This window comes from Bubalus bubalis, chromosome 20 (genome assembly GCF_019923935.1).
Source record: "Bubalus bubalis isolate 160015118507 breed Murrah chromosome 20, NDDB_SH_1, whole genome shotgun sequence".
NCBI lineage: Eukaryota > Metazoa > Chordata > Mammalia > Artiodactyla > Bovidae > Bubalus > Bubalus bubalis.
This window is the reverse complement of record NC_059176.1, coordinates 63,402,722-63,430,270: the sequence shown is the minus strand read 5'-3', so window position 1 is coordinate 63,430,270 and position 27,549 is coordinate 63,402,722. Positions and strand designations below refer to the sequence as shown.

General features: G+C 37.0%; 1 protein-coding gene across 13 annotated transcripts in view; it reads right to left on the bottom strand.

The window, feature by feature from the left end:
- Positions 1-27,549, bottom strand: part of MEF2A (myocyte enhancer factor 2A) — a 169,211-nt gene that overhangs the window by 58,307 nt on the left and 83,355 nt on the right. For 11 of the 13 annotated variants that reach the window (XM_044933094.2, XM_044933088.2, XM_044933090.2 and 8 more), the window contains 2 exons: positions 25,653-25,844; positions 6,535-6,738 (listed from right to left, as the gene is read on the bottom strand). In XM_044933094.2, coding sequence (XP_044789029.1) covers positions 6,535-6,738; positions 25,653-25,706 — 258 coding nt within the window. In that variant the 5' untranslated portion in view covers positions 25,707-25,844. Of the gene's footprint in view, positions 1-850; positions 989-6,534; positions 6,739-23,930; positions 24,066-25,652; positions 25,845-27,549 lie in introns of those variants that run through there. The other 2 variants (XM_044933095.2, XM_044933096.2) reach the window with 2 other exon arrangements.

Below are 27,549 nucleotides of genomic sequence, written 5' to 3'. Positions count from 1 at the left end.
TTCAGTAAAACTCAGGTAGCTTTATTAGGCTCTTTCAACAGGTACCCAGATCTTCAGAAGGGAGTCAAGGGTATTATACATCTGTTTGGGATCTGGTTTACTTCTCAAGTTTTAGCTGTCTCCACTCTTCACACTACACTACAGCTATTCTTAGCTGATTTTTAACTTTGTAAAATAAGCATGCTATGCTTCATTTCCTACTTTTCACATAAGCTGTCCCACCCAGCCTACCTTTCTTCTGATTCTAACCCCCTTTCTCTCTCCAACCCTACCCTTTAAAGGACTCAGGTGATGGTGTCACCTCTAGAGGGAGTTTTTTCTGACCACTCTTCTCCCAATTCTCTGTACCTTCCTTCCCTCCTTGGTCAAAAATTTGGTCAATGTATCGAAGAAATTCCCGAGAAAACAGAACAATTTATCTCATCATAAGTACTGAAACACTCAACCCATGACACACAGGGATATAAAAAGGATACAAAGATATTTATCAATAATCACAAGAAATACATTACAGAAATGTGAGCTGTATTATGAAGTGATATATATGTATATATATATCACAACCTTTTCCACCCATGACATGAACTCCTGTTTATTTTTCAGTAACATCAATCTCTGATGGAGAAAAACCTGACTTCAAGAAAATAAAATCACACGCAGAGATGCACCATTCCTTATAAAAAGCACATAAATGAAAACCAATAATTGTATGATAAATAATAATATTCAAATACATAGCAAAATGAAAATAGTAAAACCAAAACTGCAGGAGCTACGGTGACTGCTGTGTGAGGTGATGGCACAGGACATGTGGGCGGAGGAGGAGGGCCGTGAGGATTGGGGGCCTCACCCTGTGCATCACCGTCCTGCTGCTTCAGGCTCTGTTAGAATAAAAGAGCAGGGCAGGGGGCTGGAGGTGGAGGAAAGCTTTGTCTTGTCTTCAGATGTTTCATTATTTTTTCCCTTTCCCTGCCGCTCCACTGCAGCCCTGTAAAACATTAGGCAAGCCTCTTAAACACTCCCTGTCTGTTCCATTCCTCATCTGTAATATGGGGAGAAAAAACTGATGGGCTCAAAAAGACTTTTTGAGGATGTAATAATACTGTCAGAAATCCTAAACATAATCGCACCTCCAGTTCTGCAGCTAGGTGATCTCAGGAGAAAAAAGTCATCTATCTTTTTTGCTCAACTGAGGAACTGGAGTCCATCTCCCCACACATCCCCACCAGATCCCCTAAATACATTCAAAGAGGCACTTGATAATCATATAGAATTAAATCAAAATGTCACCCATTAAAAATAGTTTGCAATTCACACCAATATCAGCATACTATCTTGAACTACTCTTTAGAAGGTCTTAAAAATTATGACTTATGCTTGCTCACGACTTGAAATTATTTCAGAGGAAATCTTAGGGATAAAAGTATTTTAAAAGCTGGATAACCACTGCCGAGAGACTGCATGTTAACTTGAAGCTTTTAGTCTCACTGCACTTAGGACAAGTTGATTCAAGTTAATACCAGGATGCTCAGGTCTCATTTCAAAAGTTTCTGATGCAATAGGTCTGAGCTGGAACCTCAAAACTTTTTAACAAGTTCTCTGGTAATCTTGATGCTTCTGGTCAAGGCATCACACTTTAAGAACCACTGATTTTAAATAGCATGAATCACTGGTATGATGACTTTTGCTACCAGCTGTTTGTATTTAATAATTCATAAACGCATCTTATATTGATGCTCTATCCTCCTTTCTATATTACTTCCAAATTCTGTTGTAATTTTAAAGCAGGGAAGAACTATTAAGACTCAAAACGTAGATTTTCTCTTCCTTCAGAATGCAAATTATCATCATTTTACTTCATTCATCACTGTGCCTCAATTTTCTCAACTGTGAAATGGGGACAATTAGAGGGATTCAATAAAATAATTTTATCATTGTCGTTAAGTCACTAAGTTGTGTCTGACTCTTTGTGACCCCATGGACTGCAGTGTGCCAGCTCCTTTATCCTCCACTATTTCCCGGAGTTTGCTCAAATTTATGTCCATTGAGTTGTGATGCTATCTAACCATCTCATCAATAAGATAATAATATCAATAAAAGCCCTTGGAAGAGTACCAGGTCATAATGAGTACGTTGAGAAATGCAATTATCTCACTAATTTTCTGTTCATTATTGAGGAAAACTTACTCATGTTTGTCATATGTTAATACATTACTGGTATATGTATAAAATCTTATCTGTTTATGGTGAAATGTTGCAGAGCTCCGATGGATCTGGTAAACTGGGGAACAAAGGGAGGAGTTAATGTTAAAGACCCAGGTTCTAATCCCACTTCTCCCATTAAACTGCTACACGACTCTAGGCAAGTCATTTAACTCTGTTCTCAATTTCTGCTTCTGAAAAAGCTTACCTTGGATATGAAGATCAAATAATATATAATGCAAGGGGGAAAAAATTTTTTTAATACTATATAGTATTCTGTGATGAATAAAGTACCTCTATTTGGAAACAGTTCACAAGATATTAATAAGAAAGACAAATGGTCATGGCTTCTGTATTTACATGCTTAAATGGCAGCACAATGATCTGAATCACCACATTAACTATTTACTGAATGTTCAATGCCACCAAGTCATTATTTTAAATATATTACATGGAGAAATACCTAATATTTCAAATATTATTGCAAATACTGCAAAGTGAAAGATATGTCATTACAAAGTAATTTTGGGCATTTATTGTGTAGCAGCTGCTACTTCACTTCATTCCTTTAGCATAATTTTTATTTTGATGCAGAACCATTCTATGGTCTAGGCTTTTATTGAGTTTAAATTCAATTTATACACACATGTGAATGAATAATGGCAACTAATTACACTGGTGATTTTCATTTGTAGTTTCTAATACTCTAGGCTATATCTAATATTCTTATAAAATTGCATAATAAAGTTCACAAATTTTTAAATCAATATCCTGAAAAGAAGATTTGGGGGTCATAACATTTTCTTTGAATCTTCGGTTAAATTACTATCTTTGATAGGACCAAACAAAATCTGCCATCTTTTTTTGTGGACTTAAATAAAAAGATATAATGTGTATCTTTGATGTTTTTTAATCAACTATACGTAATAAGGTAGTAAAACTCATTTTTTAATAAAGAATGTACCACATTATAGGTGATATATATATCCAACACTGCAAACCTTAATTTAAAAATACCTAAATGCAACTTAAAATACATAAATGCTGTTGATTTTAATAAGCTATAAAGAAAAAAATTCTTATCAACTATGATTAAAATGTTAAAACTGATTAAAATTTTAAGAGACTAGTTTTAAAATGTAATTAATATGAAATAAGAAAAGCAAAGATACAAACACCATTCTGTATATGTGTTCCTAATACCTGTGGTTAAAACCTGGAAGGCAGATGAATGTATCATGTTCTCCTATGTTTATCATCACAATATTCAAATACCAACTACTTCTACTTTACTGTGTTTATTCTACAGCACTCCCAGAAAACATATTAGATTTAATTTCATGTGTGTCCTTATTTCGTAGACTATGTAGATGTGCTCAACAGTACAGGGCACGCGTCCCTCTATTCTACACAGTACATGCCAAAAGGGCCTGTGTGTTAGATTCAATAGAATAGAAATGCATCCACACAAGACTCCATTTTAACATACTCAAGATTCTGTCAAAGAATATTTTAGTAATATGGGGGAAAGTAAAATCCTGCTAGTTTTAAAAACTATCATATGCAACAGGAAATGGGTGACTTCAGAGGCTGTTCATGAAGTTTTCAGTTAGTCTCACTGTTGTTTATACTGCATAAGGAAACAGTCTAAAGTAGATCACTTGAAGCTGTTCATGGCTCTATTTACTGCTGATGTACTCAGCCACATGAGATAGCCAAAGAGTCCAGAACCAACTTGTCAGAAGTTTAATATAAAATCTTCAGTTGGTAAAAGTATATTTCAGTGGTTTACAGAACTATAGGTAGGGAAAAAAAACAGTATTGTGGCTTGATTTTGAAATCTAAAAATCACTTTGTGGAGTCCCTGGCATACAGGAGTCCCTCAAAAATGTTTGTTAAATAAACAAACACAAGTCTAAATGTTACTTAAAATGATACTCTAAAAATATACTTAAGATATTCGTAAAGCACTTAGAAAGTGGCCCATAGGAAGCTCTGTATAAGTTTTTGTCATTACTCTTATCCTATTAACTTAAGTCTGGTTCACAACAATCTTGGTAGCTCCGTTAGTATAAAGCCATCACTACAACCAATAAAAAGAACTCAGGTATGTTTGCACTACTAGTGAGGATGTAGTTGGTATCACCTTTACATGTGGAAGAAAGACTGTCTTACAATGGTAATCATCCAGTTTTATGAAGATTAACTCAGTAAGACACTGACATACAAGAAAGGTGCATTAAGTTTTATAATTTTATCCTATCGCAACAAATTAAATCCCTTATAATTCAATGCGTCTTCTTTTATTCATATGTGTCTTGTATTTATGTAATTCAGAGCTTCAAAAAGAGCTACTGGTAAAATCCATGTTTGCTTATGTCTAAGAAATTCAATTAAAAAATAAATCATCAAAATGCCCATTGATAATTGAGCTGCAAATATTTTCTTTCATACTGAAGCAAACTATAACATAGGAGGAGTGCTAAAAAATGAATGGGATTTACTCTCTTACACTCATTGCTGACCACAACAGAGATGAAGACTCAGGTAATTTGAAAATTCTGTGAGGATTAAATCACCCTATATTCTTCATATTCTCTAAGGAAGTAAGCTTTAGGCTGTGTGAAGTACCCTCAACTTCCAGCACCCAAGACCAAAAACTGCTGCAATGAAAGAGCAGAGTAGTTAGGGTCAAGGAGGTGGTTGCCTTCCATAACGAAACTAGTCTGAATACCTATTTGTTTATTAAGGTTAACTCTTTTTCTTTGACTTAAGGTAGTGGAGCTTTTGGTAAGACAGAGACTTTTTTAAAATAAGATGTCATTTTAAACTAAACACCAGGGATACCTTCTGTTTCAAAGAAATCCAGTTACAAAGTCTCTTATGAAGTTTACTCAAATCAAGATTCCCTAATTTATAAAATTACAATTCAAAATGCACTCTGATATGTAACGAGGAAAGAGTCTACTAGTTTATATTGCACATAAGTAATAAGATTTACCATAAAAGCTAAATGATATAAAATAATTTACAACTGATAAAAACATAACTGTGCTAAGGAGTTTAGTTAAAGATGTAACCGTGTAGTTTAAGTGATCAGCAAAAGCAAGATCAAAAGCTTCACAGACCCTGAAGGGAGTGAGACACAAATAAAGCAGTGGGCACATCAAGCAACAGACGAACTGTAACTGTAATCAGACTATTACTTTCCATTTTAAGCAATTGATTATTTAAAAAATAAGGATTTTTCTAATAAAAGTAGCAGATTTTTTTTGGCAGTTAGAATCAATCAATTACTGTCCAAAAGGAATGGTTAAGGCAGAAAAACATGGGAGATATTTTAAATGCATTTTCAGAACTATAACGATGTGTGGAGGCAAATAAATTAGATCCCTACACAATAATCTTAATTTCAATTTCTGAAATAAAATCTAAATTGAGACACATTTCTTCTCTTATGGTTATTTCTGCTTCATTTCCCACGATTTCAGTATTTTAACCAAGGAAATCTCTAATTTATTGAAATAGTTTTCTAATATTACAAAATTAAAGACGTCTTTTTAAGCAGTGGGGGAAAAAACCTGTTTTGAACAAAAATAAAACAAAACTTCTAAGTATAAACAAAAAAGATAAAAGTAAATATGAAACTAGTATAAAATGCTATAGACATACACACAGAAAGTTATCTTTTATAAGAAGACTTTTATAACAGGAAGAATTAAAGGGAAAAGCATACTGATTCTCCTTTTTAAGGTTTTCTCCTAAAATACTTTCTGAATGGACTAAAATCATTCTAAACAACTCCTTTTCTTTATTTTCACTAAATAGGTTGGTAGAACTATGAGATATCGAAGGAAAAGAAATTAAAAAAAAAAAAGGGACCATCCTCCTCCCACAACTAAAGGACTATAAACAAAACAGAATAAATTCTTCCATTTCATTAGTGTTTAAAATTGTGGGTAGTCACTGAGGTAATGAAATAATTAAAACATTAAAAAAACTAAAACTTCATACTGTCCAAAGTAATACAGTTTCTTACAAGATTAATTCTAAAACTCATATAAAAAGTAATCACAGATGACAAAAAAAACAACAAAAAAAGTAATCACAGATGAAATGTTACATTATATTGATGTACATACTATATCAGCCTTGTTTATTTTTTCTTGGTGATTAGGATATGCTTATAAATGGGTCATCACATAGTAATAATTAGATCCTTCTAAGAAACAATTCAGAGAAAAGATATGTTTTTATGTATGTTTTGGCTATAAAAAGCAATCTAATTTAATTACTATCTGCAATTCAGGCATCACTAGACGTATTTGTTACCTCAACAATATCCGAGTTGGTTCTGCTTTCGTGAGGTTCATTATATTCCGTATACTTGAGAAGAACCTTGTCCATATCAGTGCTGGCATACTGAAACAGTTTGTTAGAGCTGTTGAAAATGATGAGTGCTATTTCACAGTCACAGAGCACACTAAGTTCATAGGCTTTCTTCATTAATCCAAACTTTCTCTTTGTAAAAGTGACCTAGAAAATTTAAAAAAGTGTATTTTTATTAAAAGTTATTAGTAGTACTGGAATATAGGCTACCTGAAGATGAGTTCTCTTTTAATAATGAGTCTGATTTCAAAGGTGAAAAAACTTCCTAGCTTCATACTCCACATGAGTCTCCTTTCCCATTGTGCCAAAGGACTACAATTCTACATATATTTTGTACCTCCAAGGGCTTGACAGAGTAGTCTCCTGAGGAGGCTTCCTTTATCCTTGGCTGTGACTCTGGGCAAAGAACCAGAGAAGGAAACAGCTAACTAGTGGCCTCTTACCATCCAGCTTCAAAAGGCATTAGAAGGTCCAAGTCCTGCCTCAAGTAATCCATCATGTGTGTGTGCTTAGTTGCTCATGTCTAACTGTTTGCGACCCCATGGACTGTAGCCTGCCAGGCACCTCTGTCTAGGGATTTTTTAGGCAAGAATACTGGAGTGGCTCCATTCCCTTTGTCCAGAGGATCTTCCCAACCCAGGAACTGAATCCGCATCTCCTGTATCTCCTTCATTGCACTGGATTATTTACCCGCTGAGCCATCAGGGAATCCATCAATCCCTAAACAACAAAATACATCCACTAATCTAAATTATCCTTCCTCTCCTTTCCAATCCCTTCTATTTCACCCATGAAAATTCACAGTCTAGATCAGCAAATTCCTCAATGTCCTCAAAGTCTCCTTTGAATATTTCTCTAACTGAAACCTGTCACCTGAAGCCCTCTCAAATAGAGACTAACTTGTTTCTTTTCAAATACTACATCTCCTGTACTCAAGGGTCTGGAAGATATGTCCTTTTTTGCTTCCCATTCTCGCCTCAATTTTCCTTTCTTCTCTAAAAACCCCCAATGTTTTGAAGCTCAAGCTATTTGCAATGAGGGAGACCTGGGTTTAATCCCTGGGTTGGGAAGATTCCCGGAAAAGGGAGAGGCTACCCATTCCAGTATTCTGGCCTAGAGAATTTCATGGACTGTATAGCCCATGGGGTCGCAAAAGTCAGACACAACTGACCGACTTTCACTTTTCAAACTCTCCTTGTGGGGACCTCGAAGTCATTCGTCCCCATGCACTGATAAGTGTCATGTAAGCATCTCTTTCTGAGTGAGCGAGTGAAAGTCTCTCAGTGGTGTCCAACTCTTTGCCCATTTATTCCTTTATCTTTATATAGTGAAAGTGAAGTCGCTCAGTCATGTCCAACTCTTTGCGACCCGTGGACTGTAGCCCACCAAGCTCCTCCGTCCATGGGATTCTCCAGGCAAGAATACTGGGGTGGGTTGCCATTTCCTTCTCCATTATCTTTATCTTTATATAAGTGGCTGATAATTACTGGGAACATAAATGTGCATGCACACTAACATCCACAACCCCCTTGTTTTTCTAAACTGATGACCATACATCTTAACTAACACTTAACATTGCCTGACATTATAACTTAGCTTATTTATCCCATTATCCCATTCTGATAGATAAGGATAAGAGGCTTGTGGAAGCTTCCTGGTGGGAGGTACTGGCTATTGTGCAAACTGGATCTTGTTCTGATGGGCGGGGCCATGTTCAGTAAATCTTTAATCCAATTTTCTGCTGATGGGTGGGGCTGTGTTCCCTCCCTGTAGTTTGGCCTAAGGCCAAACTATGGTAGGGATAATGGCATAATGGCCACCTCCTTCAAAAGGACTTATGCCAGCATGTCACCGGCAACCAGGACTGAGTGCACTTGACCCCGTGGCAGATAGAATGAAAACCACAATCACAGAAAACTAACCAAACTGATCACATGGATCACAGTCTTGTCTAACTCAATGAAAGTATGAGCCATGCAGTATAGGGCCACCCAAGACGCATGGGTAAGAGTGAAGAGCTCTGACAAAACATGGTCCACTGGAGAAGGGGATGGCAAACCACTACAGCATTCTTGCCTTGAGAACCCCAAGAACAGTATGAAAAGGCAAAAAGATATGGCACTGAAAGATGAACTCCACACATTGACAGGTGACCAATATGCTACCGGAGAAGAGCAGAGAAATAGTTCCAGAAGGAATAAAGAGTCTGAGTCAAAGTGGAGACAACACCCAGTTGTGGATGTGTCTGGTGGCAAAAGCAAAATCCAATGTTGTAAAGCACATTGCATAGGAACCTGGAATATTAGGTCCATGAATCAAGGCAAATTGGAAGTGGTCAAACAGGAGATAGCAAAAGTGAATATCAACATTTTAGGAATCAGTGAACTTTATGGACCAGAATGGGTGAATTTAATTCAGATGATCATTATATCTACTACTGTAGGCAAGAATCCCTTAGAAGAAATGGAATAGCCATATCATAGTCAGCAAGAGAGTCCAAAATGCAGTACTTGGGTGTGATCTCAGAAACGACAGAATGATCTCTGTTTCCAAGGCAAACCATTCAATATCACAGCAATCCAAGTCTATGCCCCAACCACTAATACTGAAGAAGCTGAAGTTGAACAGTTCTATGATGACCTACAAGACCTTCTAGAACTAACACCCAAAAAAGATGTCCTTTTCATTTTAGGGGACTGGAATGCAAAACTAGAAAGTCAAGAGAAACCTGGAGTAACAGGCAAATTTGGGGTTGGAGTACAAAACAAAGCAGGGCAAAGGCTAACAATTTATCAAGAGAACACACTGGTCATAGTTAACACCCTCATCCAACAACACAAGAGAAGACTCTACACATGGACATCAGCAGATGGTCAATACGGAAATCAGATTGATTATATTCTTTGCAGCCAAAGATGGAGAAGCTCTATACCGTTAGCAAAAACAAGACTGGGAGCTGACGGGGGCTCAGATCATGAACTCCTTATTCCCGACAATCTTGATTCCGACTTGTGCTTCATCCAGCCCAGCACTGTGCATGATGTACTCTACATATGGAGAAATAGCAATAACCTCAGATACGCAGATGACAGCTCCCTTATAGAAAGCAAACAGGAACAAAAGAGCCTCTTGATGAAAGTGAAAGAGGAGAGTGAAAATGTTGGCTTAAAACTCAACATTCAGAAAACTAAGATCATGGCATCCAGTTCCATTACTTCATGGCAAATAGATGGGGAAATAATGGAAACAGTGGCAGTCTTTATTTTCTTAGGCTCCAAAATTACTGCAGATGGTGACTGCAGCCATGAAATTAAAAGATGCATGCTCCTTGGAAGAAAAGCTATGACCAACCTAGACAGCATATTAAAAAACAGAGAAATTACTTTACCAACAAAGGTCCATCTAGTCAAAGCTATGGTTTTTCCAGTGATCATGTATGGATGTGACAGTTGGACCATAAGGAAAGCTGAGTGCTGAAGAATTGATGCCTTTGAACTATGGTGCTGGAGAAGACTCTTGCGAGTCTCTTGGACTGCAAGGAGATCCAACCAGTCCATCCTAAAGGAAATCAGTCCCAAGTATTCATTGGAAGGACTGATGCTGAAGCTGAAACTACAATACTTTGGCCACCTAATGCGAAAATCTGACTCATTAGAAAAGACCCTGATGCTGGGAAAGAGTGAGGGCAGGAGGAGAAGGGGCAACAGAGGATGAGATAGTTGGATGGCATCACCCACTCAATGGACATGACTTTGAGCAAGCTCTGGGAGATGGTGAAGGACAAGGAAGCCTGGCGTGTTGCAGACCATGGAGTCAGGAAGAGTGGGACAGGACTGAGCGACTGAATGACAACAAAGCCCATTCTCCAGGTAGAGATACTTCCTATCTTCTCTCCCTCAAATCCACTCTCCACTGATACGTGAAGTGAAGTCACTCAGTCGTGTCCGACTCTTTGTGACCCCATGGACTGTAGCCCACCAGGCTCCTCCATCCATGGGATTCTCTAGGCAAGAGTACTGGAGTGGGGCGCCATTGCATTCTCCAGGGGATCTTCCCGACCCAGGGATCGAACCCGGGTCTCCCACATTGTAGGCAGATGCTTTACCCTCTGAGCCACCCTGCTTCAAACCACTGGGAAAACAAAGCAAGCAGCAACTGTCTCACTTCCTATCACCGAATCTATCTGTCCAACCGCTTTGTCTGTACGTTTCCACACTCTTCCTTCTCTGCTGGTATTACCGACATCTGTTTCTAGTCTTTTCCAGATACTGCATTCTCCTCCTTCATCATGGTTTCCTTTCTCTCTGTCAGATCAAAGGCCATAAACTTATGCTCAAGCATCTTCTTTGACTTCATGCTGCCTTTCCAGTCACCACCCCTTCTTCTTGCCCTTCTTTATGCTCTACTTCAGAGTAAAAATATTTGAAAGAAATGTCTACAGTTATCACCTCTAATTTCTCACCACCTATTCTCTCCCCATCCTACTGCAATCAGACTTCCAGTCCTCATATTCTGTCTGCTAAGACTTGCCAATATCATCACACTGACCTTCAATTTATGTGATTGAAGTAAATGATCACTTTTTTTTCCTTATCATATATCTCATTTGACAAAGTTGGCCATGTTCTCAATCTTCAAACATTTTTTTCTCAAATTGTTTATGGCACCACACTGTCCTAGTTTTCCTTACTTGAATGACTTCTTCCTCTCAGCCTTTAGAGCTATACCGTCTTCCTCTGCTCAACCTTTACACATTGAAGTGCCTGTGAGCTTTAGATCAAGGATCCCTTCTCTTTACCCTCACAGTCCTTCCAGGTAATTGCATCCAGCTATCCAGCTTCATAATTTTAAAAGTAACAAATATGCTCTTTCTACAGTCTCCCCCAGTTGAGCAAATGGCACTGTCATCCATTCAAACAAAAGCAAATATCTAAGAGTTATCCTTCATCTCTCCAATCACAATAATCTACTCTATCTAGTTCTTCAGTAAATTGTGTTAGCTCCACCTCTAAAACATATCCCAAATCAATCCACTTCTATCTACACCACTATACCACCCTAGGTTAAATAACATGGTATCTCATGTGAATTATTTATAAAATCACCTTATTAGATTTCCTGCTTTACCTATTGCACCCTACAGTTTATTGGCCACATACCTGACAGACTGATATATTTGAATCATAAATCAAAATGTATAAGTAGGAGTTTATACAGTTTTTCACTGCACTGAAAGTAATAGTCAAACTCATTAAGGAAACAAAATAAACGATCTGGCTTCAAAATGAAATATCATCTCTCTCTCACACACAAACATTATGCTGCACTGGTGTGTACAGTGTGTGGGTTTTTCTTAACCACCAGCTACTACTGCCTGTCTTAGGAACTTGGCTATTTCCCCTCTCTGTGGAACACTCTTCACATCACATCTTTCTATTTCCTTCTCTCTCCTTTAAAAAAAAAAAAGAGAAAAATCTCTTATCATTATTTAATCTTTTTAAAAAGTCCTTAAAATACAAATACACAAATATATGACTTTATATAAATGTATATATGGAATATAATGTGTTTTGCTTGCTCCTTTTAACCCATGTTTTCAACTTGGTATTTTTCATCTCACATTTTTGTACAAGATCATATAATCATATATACATTTAGATGCATACATATAAGGGATCTTGTCAGCATTTTATGAAACTGGGACTCTTCTCAATACTCTTTGACATTGTTTTGAACTGTGGTGTTGGAGAACTCTTGAGAGTCCCTTGGACGGCAAGGAGATCCAACCAGTCCATCCTAAAGGAAATCAGTCCTGAGTATTTATTGGAAGGACTAATGCTGAAGCTGAAGCTCCAATACTTTGGCTACCTGATGCGAAGAACTGACTCCTTAGAAAAGACCCTGATGCTGGGAAAGACTGAAGGCAGGAGGAGAAAGGGATGACAGAGGATGAGATGGTTGGATGGTATCACTGACTCGATGGAGATAAGTTTGAGCAAGCTCTGGGAATTGGTGATGGACAGGGAAGCCTGGCATGCTGCAGTCCACGGGATTGCAAAGAATCAGACACAACTGAGTGACTGAACTGAACTGATCCAATACTTTTTGTTTTCCTCATCAAGCCACACCTCATGAATGTGTAAGTCAAATAGCATTGTTCTTAGGTACTCTTCTCAGTAATTTCATAATTTTTTCATATAAATGTTACTACTCTTACAATGTGCAAAATAAAAATCTTATTTCTTTTTCTGCACACCACAACTATAGCTCCCACTCACTGCAACTAGAGAAAGCCCATGCTCAGAAATAAAGACCCCGCACAGACCAAAAAAAAAAAAACCCAACAACACAATTTTTAGGTTTACTACCTGGTAATCAGTGTATGTTTTTAATATTCTCCTTTAAAGAATTTACTATTGTTTCTTTGTTTGGGTAGGTAATTCTTAATCAATTTGGTGAATGCTCTAGATATACTTGTTACACTATTTTCTCAGTGTAGTGTTCAATATATCGCTTAATGTCAATTTTATTCATTATGCCACTTAGATCTGGTTTACCATCAATTATTTTTTGTCCATTTGATCTATTTCATACTAAGACTAATGTGTTTAAGTATCTCTAATTATTAGTTTCCACTTATGTTGCTCTTTTAGTTTTTGCTTGGTAAAAGGTGGTATTTAGTATATCAATATTCCTAATTCTTACATCTTCAAGATGAATTACAGCTTTCAGCATTGAAAAGTATCTTTCTTTGTTCCATTTAATGCTTTTTGTCTTCAACCCTACACTGTTTAATATCAGGATTATATCTGTTTTCTCATTGCTTTCATTTGTTTGGTATACCTTTTCTCATCTCTTTCTTTCTGATATTTGGGGTGGATGAAACTTGAGCCTATTATACAGAGTGAAGTAAGCCAGAAAGAAAAACACCAATACAGTGTAATAATGCATATATATGGAATTTAGAAAGATGGTAACAATAATCCTGTATGCGAGACAGTAAAAGAGACACAGATGTATAGAACAGTCTTTTGGACTCTGTGGGAGAAGGCGAGTGTGGGATGGTTTGGGAGAATGGCACTGTAACATATATATTATCATATGTGAAACGAATCACCAGTCCAGGTTCGATGCAGGATACAGGATGCTAGGGGCTGGTGCACTGAGATGACCCAGAGGGATGGGATGGGGAGAGAGGTGGGAGGGGGGTTCGGGATGGGGAACACATGTACACCCATGGCGGATTCATGTCAATGTATGGCAAAACCAGTACAATATTGTCAAGTAATGTTGGGTAGTTAAGAATAGGGAAAAGGATTTCAAAATGGCAGTGGCTAAAAGACAAGGAAGGGAAAAGGCCGCAAAAATAGAACAAAGGAAGGTCCGAGGACCTGAGTGAAGACCTCAGGTAGAACAAACAGCACTCCTGGCTAAGCCCAATTTGCATAGGGCAGGCCCAGGGGGAGGAAAAAACATATAAAAGGAGGAGCCAAAGTGCTTTCTCTCTCTCTCTCTCTCCCCCCTCCACGTGCGTGTGCTCTTTCTCCCTCTCTTTCTCTCCACGTCCCACCACCCCGCCTCCCACGCGCTGGCCCGCTCCTCCACTCTCGTTTTTCGCGTCTTTGGGTTGGCATGCCCTCACGCTTCCAGGATGGATTCTTCTGCTATCTTCTAAATAAATAGAGCTGTAACACTGATTTGTCTAAGAGCTATAACATGGTTTGTCCAAGACCCGAGAGCTGTGACATGCCGACAGCTTTAATGTCCATCGCTCCAAATCTTTGTTGTGGCCGAGACAGAAAGAGGAGCATACACTCGCCTGACAGTAATTAGCCTCCAATTAAAATAAATAAATTTATATTTTTAAAAGGGGGGATACAAAAAAAAAAAAGTTAAAACATTTTAAAATCAATTTAAATAAATAAAGAATATTTATCCAAAAAAAAGAAGAAAGATTCCATTGTGTCTCCTTCTGCCTATATTTGGACCTTGTGAACTAAATGGAAATGTTTTTCCTTTAAATAAACAGTTAGGCCCATTCACATTTATTGATGTGATTGATAATAGAGATTTCATTGATATTTTAGTACTTTAATATTAATATTTATATGTATTATGTATATTTCCTGTTATTTTTCTCTAAATGATGTGTTTTGTTTGCTTCTCTGAGAAAAATTCAATGAAGATTAGCATTTTTGTTCTACTGGTTATCTTTGTAGTTACAACTTTTGTAAATGCCCTTAGTCTCTGTTTTCATGTTTCATGCCCTCACTATTTGGTGTGTCAAATCTTAGTGATATTTTTTAACTCCCACCTACTGAGTAAATAATTACCAGTACGTGTGTTCTACTTTCCTGATTCCCTTTTCTTTCTTACCATGTCTCAGCTGCATTATTTGTTTTTTTCAAACCAAAGTAATATATAATAAATAATATATAATACATTATTGTTCCACCCTTGCCCCCATTGTTGCTTTAGGCTTATATCTATAGTTAAGTATATTAAATATTGGTCAAGGATCTTTTTCCTTATTTCCTCAGGCATCTCTCAGCTGTATGGAGCTTATCTTCTACTAGACTGCATAAAATAGCTCTTGAGTACAGAATTACCTGAGCTCTAGTAGGTTTAACTTGAAACATCTTTGTATTTGAATACAGCTTAACTGCAAATGAAATCCTACCTTCAGATATTTTCCCCTGCATTTATTGAAAATGCTGCTCTGTTGTCTTCCTTTGTATCTTGATTTTGCAAAATTTGATGCTAGTTTAATTCTCTGTACTTACAAATTTGCTTTTGTTTTATATCAGAAGCTCTGATGATTTTTTTTCTTTATCTTAAAATCTATGGAGATGTAGAGAAGACAATAGATATGTAGAGAAGGGAGGGATGAATGGGGAGAATAGCACTGACATATATACACTACCATCTGTAAAACAGGTAAGTAGTTGGAAGTTGCTGTATAGAACAGGGAGCGCAGCTTGGTGCTTTGTGATGACCCAGAGGGGTGGGATGGGGCAGGGTTGGGAGGGAGTTTCAAGAGGGAGTGGATCTATGTAAACATATAGCTAATTCACTTTGTTATACAAGGGATATTAACACAACATTTGAAAGCAATTAGACTCCAATAAAAAAAAGAGAAAAAAAGAAAGGATAGAAAGGAAATGTAAACAAACTAGAAGAAAACAAAATTGTCTTTATTCATAGATGACATGATTGTCCATGTGAAAAATCGCTACAAACAAATTAATTCCTGGAACTAAAAAAAAGAAAACTAATGAATCTTTTGTAATCAGATCCAGTTTTACAAAGATAAAGTCAGTAGCAGAATGAAAAATAAAGTTCATTCAACTACCAAAAAAACACCCTATTATAATACTTTCAGTAGGATATGTATCAAAGTTGACCTCCGCAGGTCAACCTAATCCTTGCTGCTACTGCTAAGTCACTTCAGTCGTGTCCGACTCTGTGTGACCCCATAGACGCCAGCCCACCAGGCTCCCCCGTCCCTGGGATTCTCCAGGCAAGAACACTGGAGTGGGTTGCCATTTCCTTCTCCAATGTATGAAACTGAAAAGTGAAAGTGAAGTCACTCAGTCGTATCCGAATCTTAGTGACCCCATGGACTGCAGCCTACCAGGCTCCTCCATCCATGGGATTTTCCAGGCAAGAGTACTGGAGTGGGGTGCCATTGCCTTTTCTGACCTAATCCTTGGACTCTTATTTATGAAAACTTTAATTATATATCAGTTCTATGGTTTCATTTTTTTTTCTTTTATACATAAGTTGGATCTTCTTTATCTCCCTTTCAACCATTTTCTCTCAAACCCTTTGGCATTACTTATTTTCATTCATTTAGCTGTTCCTGCCTGCCTTCAATTAATATTAAAGATTCATTTGAGTATATATTCCTTGGCCACTTTGTAATTTAGCCTTTGTTTTAATATTATTTTACCTTTTTTTCTTTCTTTCAATTGACTTAATCAGCTTAATCACTTTGTTTCACCCATGCTTTCTTATAAAAATCCATTTCCATTCTTAGTATTCAAAATTCTGAATCTTGATTTTTGTCTGAACACTCCTAAATACTTGTTTAAGGAAATTCATTTCAGCGTGGATAGTCATTAGCAGTTTTTTTCCCCCACTGCTTCATTGTATGGGGAACAATTTTTTCACATGAATAGCTGTAAATGTCATTTTGTTTTCTTTGTAACAGTTTATATAGGAGATGAAAGTAAAAGATGAGAGTGAAAGAGTTGGTTTAAAACTCAACATTCAGAAAACTAAGATCATGGCATCTGGTCCCATCACTTCACGGCAAATAGATGGGGAACCACTGGAAACAGTGAGAGACTTTATTTTTGGGGGCTCCAAAATCACTGCAGATGATGACTGCAGCCATGAAATTAGAAGACGCTTGCTCTTTGGAAAAAAAGCTATGACCAACCTAGACCGCATATTCAAAAGCAGAGACATGACTTTACCAACAAACGTCCACCTAGTCAAAGCTACGGTTTTTCCAATAGTCATGTATGGATGTGAGAATTGGACTGTGAAGAAAGCTGAGTGCTGAAGAAATGATGCTTTTGAACTGTGGTGTTGGAGAAGACTCTTGAGAGTCCTTTGGACTGCAAGGAGATCCAACCAGTCCATCCTAAAGGAAATCCGTCCTGAATATTCATTGGAAGGACTGATGCTGAAACTCCAATACTTTGGCCACCTGATCCGAAGAACTGACTCACTGGAAAAGACCCTGATGCTGGGAAAGACTGAAGGTGGGAGGAGAAGGGGATAACAGAGGATGAGATGGTTGGATGGCATCACCAACTACATGGACATGAATTTGAGAAGGCTCCGGGAGTTGGTGATGGACAGGGAAGCCTGACGTGCTGCAGTCCATGGGGTCACAAAGAGTTGGACACAACTCAGCAACTGAAATGAACTGAACTGATATAGAAGAAGATTGCCTGCATCATTGAATTTCTACAGAAAGAATTAGCAGCGGTTAGTGGGTAGTGATTGAAAATATTCTTAGTTCAAGAGCACCTCTCCTTTTAAAGAAGTTAAGTATGGTCTCTTTAATGAAAGGCTTTTGGGGGGAGTACTGGCAATGCGGAAAAGAGTTTTGTGTCCTTTAGTTAAAATACCTTTGCATATTCTTTTGTCTTGAAGGATGTGTGTGTGTGTGTGTATCTTCTTTCATTTCCATTTACCTAACATTTTTAAAAAGTACCTCTGCCTTCCTTCTTGCCCTCTTTTCCCTGAAATGGCTGCTTTTTCAAGACTATAGACTTGCTTGGGCATATACTTTTAGTCCTTTCTTTACCTGTGGTCAATTCTGATCTACAAGGCATATTTTCCAGAATTTTTTAACTTAGTTAGAATTCCTCTTTTTGGCAGTGATTTCAAATCAGTCTTAAGACAGCTACAAGGTCTCCTCTTCTGTTTTCCCAATACATTTACCTGATGTATGCTTTAGTTCAGTTCAGTCGCTCAGTCGTGTCCAACTCTTGGTGACCCCATGAACAGTAGCATGCCAGGCCTCTCTGTCCATCACCAACTCCCAGAGTTCACCCAAATCCATGTCCATCAAGTCGGTGATGCCATCCAGCCATCTCATCCTCTGGTGTCCCCTTCTCCTCCTGTCCTCAATTTTCCCCAGCATCAGGGTCTTTTCAAATGAGTCAGCTCTTCGCATCAGGTGGCCAAAGTTTGGAGTTTCAGCTTCAACATCAGTCCTTCCAATGAACACCCAGGACTGATCTCCTTTAGGATGGATTGGCTGGATCTCCTTGGAGTCCAAGGGACTCTCAAGAGTCTTCTCCAACACCCCAGTTCAAAAGCATCAATTCTTCGGTACTCAGCTTTCTTTATAGTCCAACTCTCACATCCATACATGACACCACTGGAAAAACCATAGCCTTTACTGGACAGACCTTTGTTGACAAAGTAATGTCTCTGCTATTTAATATTCTGTCTAGGTTGGTCATAACTTTCTGTCCAAGGAGTATGTGTCTTTTAATTTCATGGTTGTAATCACCATCTGCAGCAATTTTGGAGCCCAGAAAAATAAAGTCTGACACTGTTTCCCCATCTATCTGCCATGAAGCGATGGGACCAGATGCCATCATCTTAGTTTTCTGAATGCTGACCTTTAAGTCAAATTTTTCACTGTCCTCTTTCACTTTCATCAAGAGGCTCTTTATTCTTCTTCCCTTTCTGCCATAAGGGTGGTGTCATCTGCATATCTGAGGTTATTGATATTTCTCCTGGCAATTTTGATTCCAGCTTGTGCTTCCTCCAGCCCAGCTTTCTCATGATGTACTCTGCATAGAAGTTAAATAAGCAGGGTGATAATATACAGCCTTGATGTACTCCTTTTCCTATTTGGAACCAGTCTGTTGTTCCATGTCCAGTTCTAACTGTTGCTTCTTGACCTACATACAGGTTTCTCAAGGGCAGGTCAGGTGGTCTGGTATTCCCATCTCTTTCAGAAGTTTCCACAGTTTATTGTGATCCACACATCAAAGGCTTTGGCATAGTCAATGAAGCAAAAACAGATGTTTTTCTGGAACTCTCTTGCTTTTTCCATGATCCAGAGGATACTGGCAATTTGATCTCCGGTTCCTCTGCCCTTTCTAAAACCAGCTTGAACATCTGTAAGTTCACAGTTCACATATTGCTGAAGCCTGGCTTGGAGAATTTTGAGCATTACTTTACTAGCATGTGAGATGAGTACAGTTGTGTGGTAGTTTGAGCATTCTTTGGCATTGCCTTTCTTTGGGATTGGAATCAAAGCTGACCTTTTCCAGTCCTGTGGTCACTGCTGAGTTTTCCAAATTTGCTGGCATATTGAGCAAGTGCAGCACTTTCACAGCATCATCTTTCAGGATTTGAAATAGCTCAACTGGCATTCCATCACCTCCACTAGCTTTGTTCGTAGTGATACTTCCTAAGACTCACTTGACTTCACATTGCAGGATGTTTGGCTCTAGGTGAGTGACATACCATTATGATTATCTGGGTCGTGAAGATCTTTTTTGTACAGTTCTTCTGTGTATGCTTGCCACCTCTTCTTAATATCTTCTGTTTCTGTTAGGTCCCTACCATTTCTGTCCTTTTTGTACCCATCTTTGCATGAAATATCTAACTCAACGAAACTAAGCCATGCGGTGTGGGGTCACCCAAGACGGGCAGGTCATGGTTGAGAGGTCTGACAGAATGTGTTCCACTGGAGAAGGGAATGGCAAACCACTTCAGTATTCTTGTCTTGAGAACCCCATGAATAGTATAAAAAGACAAAAAGATATGACACTGAAAGATGAACTCCACACACTGACAGGTGACCAATATGCTACTGGAGATCAGTGGAGAAGTAACTCCAGAAAGAATGAAGGGATGGAGCCAAAGCAAAAACAAGACCCAGTTGTGGATGGGACTGATGACAGAAGCAAGGTTTGATGCTGTAAAGAGCAATATTGCATAGGAACCTGGAATGTTACATCCATGAATCAAGGCAAATTGGAAGTGGTCAAACAGGAGATGACAAGAGTGAACATTGACATTCTAGGAATCAGTTTACTAAGATGGAATGGAATGGGTGAATTTAACTCAGATGACCATTATATCTACTACTGTGGGCAGAAATCCCTTCGAAGAAATGGATTAGCCATCATAGTCAACAAAAGAGTCAAAATGCAGTACTTGGATGCAATCTCAAAAACGACAGAATGATCTCTGTTCGTTTCCAAGGCAAGCCATTCAATATCACAGTAACCCAAGCCTATGCTCCAACCAGTAACTCTGAAGGAGCAGAAGCTGAACAGTTCTATGAAGACCTATACGACCTTCTAGAACTAACATCCCAAAAAGATGTCCTTTTCATTACAGCGGACTGCAATGCAAAAGTAGAAAATCAAGAAACACCTAGAGTAACAGGCAAATTTGGAATACGGAATGAAGCAGGGCAAAGACTAAAAGTGTTTGCCAAGAGAACACACTGGTCATAGCAAACACCCTCTTCCAACAACACAAGAGAAGACTCTACACATGGACATCACCAGATGGTCAACATCGAAATCAGATTGGTTATATTCTTTGCAGCCAAAGATGGAGAAGCTCTATACAGTCAGCAAAAACAAGACCGGGAGCTGACTGTGGCTCAGATCATGAACTCCTTATTGCCAAATTCAGAATGAAATTGAAGAAAGTGGAGAAAACCACTAGACCATTTGGGTATGACCTAAATCAAATCCCTTATGATTATACAGTGGAAGTGAGAGATAGATTTAAGGGATTAGATCTGATAGACAAGAGTGCCTGATGAACTATGGTTGAAGGTTTGTGGCACTGTACAGGAGACAGGAATCAAGACTATCCCCAAGAAGAAATGCAAAAAAGCAAAATGGCTGTCTGAGGAGGCCTTACAAATAGCTGTGAAAAGAAGGGAAGCGAAAAGCAAAGGAGAAAAGGAAAGATATATCCATGTAATGTAGACTTCCAAAGAATAGCAAGGAGAGTTAAGAAAGCCTTCCTCAGCAACCAATGCAAAGAAAGAGAGGAAAACAATAGAATGGGAAAGACTAAAGATGTATGCTTGGGTCACCACAAAGACTTGCAATAGATGTCAAGAAACAGCACACAGTGACTTGGAAATAATTTTCTACCTGGAGGTAATGTGAATTTAGACATTCTTTGCCTTCTAGTTGTGCCAAAGTTGTAGGTTTTATGTTCCTGTTTTTCTACATTTATTTTTGGAGAAATTATGTTGGAGGAGTCAGCATTTATTCAGCCACCATTACTCTGATTACCAAGAATTCCACCTATAAATCTGAATCTTTATTTTGCAACAGGTTTATACATTTTTCTACTTGAGACGTATTTAGCATTTTGTTTTAAATGTTATAAAATTTAAATGTAAGAAATCAGTATTAATAAAGCCATTTCAGTATTAGTCAAAATTAATTTTATTTTTAAATTTTAATTTTATTCCAGTACTACAGTCACTATAAAGAAAAAGAACAGGACTAAAGGCTAGCCTACAAAATTCAGTGCCACTATAAACTGAGGTAGATTTTATTTTAATCTAAACCAGCTTTCCTGATTTTGTGTCAAATCTAGAGTAATACAATTCTTTGAATTCAAGGTTAGATTATACCATCTCCAAAATATCTTTTATATTTTAAATCCCAAGGACCTGCAAAATTTTTACATCATATACATTTAGACATATCTTTACTTCATTGTTGAATTTAAAAGTCCAGGAGAGACTGCAAATGTTTGTTCTAGCACTTCCAACTCCAGTGGAAGTTGCCACTCAAGTAATAAAACAGAACAAAATGAAAATTAACAACTCTTCTTAGACTCGGGGAGATGAGGTCCCAGGGCAACTTCTGCCCCACCTGCCAAACTGGAGACAGACAGACAGATACTATGAACCATAAATCACCAGAGCCATAAACAGAAACCGCCACAGGAATCAATACAAAGGTAGGAAAATCTGAACTCTAATTACTGAATTGCTGGAGGCTAATTTTGGACAAGTATAAAGATTAACAACTCTAGGGGGACCCAGTTTTGGAGGGCACATCTACACTTATGTGAGTTTTACCCGTAGGACCTCTATCAGATTCTCATAGTAAATCAAAATAATCAACTAAGATGATATAAAACAGTCCAAATATATATACAAAGGATGATAAAGAGTAAGGTCCAAGAAAACTGGGGAGTCAAGATATATTATTAGAATAGATTTTTAAAAATCCAGCCATATACTATTTACAGAAATATACCTAAAATAAAAAGATATAGACAGGTTGAATGTAAATGTAGAGAACTAGATCTATCAAGAAAATATTAGCCAAAAGAGAGATGTAGTAGCTATTGTAATGTGAGACAGTAGATTTAAGTAGTTTAAAACAGCATGCCTTACTGAGGAAAGAAAAAGTCAGTACGTATTTTAAAAATTCACCAAGAACACATAACAATTCTAAATACGTATGAGCCTAATGAAATATTCCCCAATATCTAAAACAATATGTGTTAAACTAGTAAAAGATATACAGAAAATGAAAATCCATTATTGTGGTAAGTGTAATTATTGACAGGTCTCACTGAGCCAAAACCAAATATGTAAATAAAATACAAAGAATACAGATAATCAGAACACAAAATAAGACTGAACTAATAGACATATAGAATCCTGTATGTAACAATTAAAAGAATACACATTTATCTAAAGTTCAATTGGAACATTTACAAGCTGATTATGATTTAGAAAATGAAGCAAGCCTTAAATCATTTTAAAGTGTTCATAATCTACTGGTAAAGGCAAAATAAACTACTAAGAAACACTGAAATAAGTCCTGTCATAAAAGTGTTTATAAAGTGTTTTGGTAAAGACTGAAATATACTATCTGAAACAGATTAAGTACACACAGAATTAATATCTGGAATATATGAAGAACTTCAAAGAAAAAAATCAACAGCCCAGCAAAACCACAAACAGGTAACATTTTACCTTCATTAGGCCAAAAAACATGCAAAATAAAATGAAAAAACATAAAGTGAGAAAGAAAGGAAGAAAAAGGTAAAGTGTACCGGAAGAAGAAATTTTCATAAATTACTATAGTATATCTGGTACAACCACTTGGCGGGGCAACTTGAAAACCTCACAGTAAAATTATGATGGATATATTCAACCCAGCAACTCCTCTAGAATCACAGAGACATGCCCAAAGATGTAGCCTGGGCATCATTTCTAACATAACATGCAGCAAAATTTCTAAAAAATTGGAAACAACCTAAATGTTCTCTAATAGAAGTATTGAGAAATGAATTGAGGCACATTCATTCCTACAAACTACTTGTACTACATGAATGAGTTACACAGACATATGTCTGAAATACTACACTGAGTGAAACAGCAAGTGCAGATGAGAATGCTATTATGTAAGATTTTTAAATTGTGCTGAAATAATAATAGTATGCTTAAATAATAAAGAAAATAGAAATTAAATCCATTATGCAAGGTTCCTTTGGGGAAGGAAAGAAGAATGAGACTTGCAAAAATTACAAAGGAAGTACATTTCTAATTTTCTTCTTTTACAAGGAAAGGTATCTGCAGCAAATATGTCAGAATCGACCTACATTGCTTCTGGAAAAGTAACAGTGTTTGAGGTATTGTTCTCTGTATTCTGCCTTAAAATAATTTTTCAACTCTTTTTTTTTTTTTTTTTTTTTTTTAAGTATAAGAGGATGTCTGCCTCTAAATGGAGTGACTGGTGGAAGAACAAAGAACCCACTAAGATCAACTATAAAAAACAGTGAAATACACCAAATACCTGTTCTAAGACATCAGAAAGCTGCTGAAGCAAGAAGGACTGAAGATGCCAAAACTCTAGAGGGGTGACAGACTTCACTTCCTGTTAGAAGCTCCTGGTGAAACCGTGTTTGTCCTTCTTGTCCTTCTAATACTTCTTTTAAAAAAGTAAACTTCATATTAAAATATAACATAAATGAAAACCCACAAACCCGAAGTGTGTGGCTCACTGAATTTTTTGGGGGGGTGGGGGGGGAGGGGGAGAATATGGCCTTATATTTAGCATAACCCAGAAACCCTCTTTGTCCTGTCTCCCAGTCATTATCACCTTGTCTCAAGTAAGGTCAGAAACCCAGCCTCTAGAACCACAGATTAACTATGCCTATTGTTGAATTTTTTTATAAATAGCTTGTGTGTTTTTTTGTGCTTTCCTGGGATGATTTTTGCAATAAAATGCACAGGGCCAACAGAGTATCCATCTGAAAAGTGGCAAATTTTGACCCCTACACCTCAAACCACATAAAAACCAAGTTCCAAACAAACAGTAGATCTAAAACCCAAAAGCCTATTTACAAGAGAAAAATGTGTATATATATATACATATATACACACACATAGACTGTGTTCTATCCACACAATGGAATATTATACATCAATGAAAATTTACTAAGTATCTCCATGCAACAATAACAGTGAAGAATTTCACAAACATAATGCTGCACAAAGAACGCATGCTGTTCCAATGATATGCAGTGTGATATTTATCTTACAAGCTCAAAAACTCTAGTAACTCAAAATTCTATTTGCTATTACTGCTTGATCCGTGGAAGAAAAGCAGTAACAAACCTAGACACTATTAAAAAGCAGAGACATTACTTTGCCTACAAAGGTCCATCTAGTCAAAGTCATGGTTTTTCCAGCAGTCACATAAGGATGTGACTACTGTATGTAGCACAGAATCAAAGGGCAGAAAGATATACTGAAAAATGAACTCCCTGGGTCAATAGGTGTCCAATATGCTACTGCAGAAGAGGGGAGAAATAACTCCAGAAAGAATGAAGAGACTAAGCCAAAGCAAAAACAATGCCCAGCTGTGGATGTGACTGGTGATGGAGGTAAAGTCTGATGCTGTTAAGAACAATAGGAACCTGGAATGTTAGGTCCACAAATCAAGGTAAATTGGAAATGGTCAAACAGGAGATGGTAAGAGTCACCATTGACATTTTAGGAATCAGTGAACTAAAACGGACCAGAAAGGGTGAATTTAACTCCGATGACCATTTTATCTACTACTGTGGGCAAGAATCCCTTAGAAGAAATAGAGTAGCCTTAATAGTCAACAAAAGAGTCCAAAATGCAGTACTTGGGTGCAATCTCAAAAACAACAGAATGATCTCTGTTCGTTTCCAGGACAGGGAAGCCTAGTGTACTGCAGTCCATGGGGCTGTAAAGATAAGCAACTGAACTGAAACCTACACAATGGATGGTACCAGTGGAACTGCAGTGATTTTACTTTCCTATGTTGCTTATCTGTGTTTCTATAATTAACAAAACGATTTTCATAATAATAATAAAAAAGTTACTTTAAAGCATATGATGGAAAGTCAGAAATTTTGGTAACTAAATTTTTTAACGTAGTCTAGAAATAAAAATATTTAGACTTTAAATTAAAACACCATTCTATTCTACACTTTTTTTTTTAATTTACATCTATTAAAACAGATAAGTTAAAATTTTCATTTACCTGTCGGTTCCTTTCATCCATTATGCGTGTGATTTGTATTTTCTTCCGCCCCATTTTCAGTCACCTTTCCTTCCTTGTAGTCCAAATATTTAAATCAAAAATTAATTTTCTTTAATACCCTAATGCATGGTACACAGCTTCTATTACTTCAGCTTCTAGTTGGAGGGCTACAGCCAAAATTTTCTGTAAGATCTGAAAGAAAACACAAATTAGAAAATTTACGTTCTGTAGCACATCGTGCAAATGTTATACAAATTTTAAACCTGTCTTTGACTATATTATTAGTTGAAATTTTTCACTACATAAAATCAGTAAACAAGTTGAAACCTTGTTAATTTTACCACTAAAATATCTCCTGAACTTTTTCATGCCCCTAATTCTGGCTAAAACAATGTAATTATAACAATTATAGCCTTTAAGTTTTTCCTTAATGCATATAATAACAGCAAATATCCTTGATAGCTTTTGCTGGCTCCCACGTCAAAGGATGAACTCATAAATCTACATGTGTAGCCCCAATCTGCTTTTACAAATTCTTCCTGCAAACTGCCCTAGCTACTAACAGAATTACTATTTGTCAATCCACAAAGACATTATATGCTTTCATAATAATACCTAAATGAAACTATTCCTTTAGCCATTTAATTAACTCTTCCTCATCAATCAAGATTCAGTTCAAATGTCATCACTCTGGATGAATAAAAGGCCAATAGCCCTTAGTAGAATAAACCACAGCATCTTATTTTGTACGTAAGTTCCAAAATCATTTACCTCTCAGACTGTGAATCTTCCAAGAATAACGATTTTTCCCCCATTTATCTCTATAGTAGAATGACTGGCAATGATATAATTTGTCATGCTCTGAACGATAGTTTCATCAAAAACACAATGCTATTAAAACTTAAGTAATAAAATATTTACAGAGGGATGGGGGACAAATCTTAAAACACAGTAATGTTTTTAAGTAATGTTTTAAATAAAACTTAAAACAAGTAAGTAATGTTTTAAACAAAACTTAAAACACAGTAAAGATTCAGGGGAATCTTTTGAAGTATTTTTTAACACTGTACATGTAACTCTACAGAACTTTAACTGTACTGTGCAAATCCAGCGTTTGATTAAATTTGGCTTTTGCTCAAAAGCGGTGAGCTTTCAATTTTTATTCATTATTATCTCAGCATTTCTTACATTTCTTCCTGTATTCATCCTGTTATTTCATTTATACATGTATTAATTGGTAATCTATTAATAACTAATAACCTATGCAAAACAGGTACTTTGAAATACTGAACGAGGTACCTATGATAAAATAGTCAAGGAAAAAAGGCAAAATTTCTAACCTCACAGTTCAGAGTCTAGTAGGGGCAAACAGACATTAGTCAAACCATCATACAAATGGGTACGTATAAAAACTCATTCATCTGACATAAATTCATGGTCAGGGCAGCCTTCACTGAGAACTGCTTCATACTCAAACCTGACTATGCAGGTGTTTATACCAGACAGAGAAGAGTATGTGCAAAAACTCTGTGCCAAGAAAGAGCAAGAAATATGAGAGGAACTGAAGGATGGCTAGTAACTTCTATGAATCAAACAAGTAGCTGCGCTGTAGAATGTCTGTTTCTTTACAGACTGTAATATAAACCATAGAAGTTGGCTTATTCCAAATCATGTTCCCTAACAGATGACAGGGCACCCAATTCCCGTTATGAAAACTTGCACTGTAGCAAGCAAGACAAATATTCACACATTTCACCACTGAGATAATACGTTAAATTCTATAAGGTATATGCACTGTATTATCTTGTATGATCTGTAAAATTCTAAACATATCTGAGCATTTTGCTTTTGACAATGGTAGAGTAGGTTTCTTTAAACCAGTATGTCCCTTAGAATC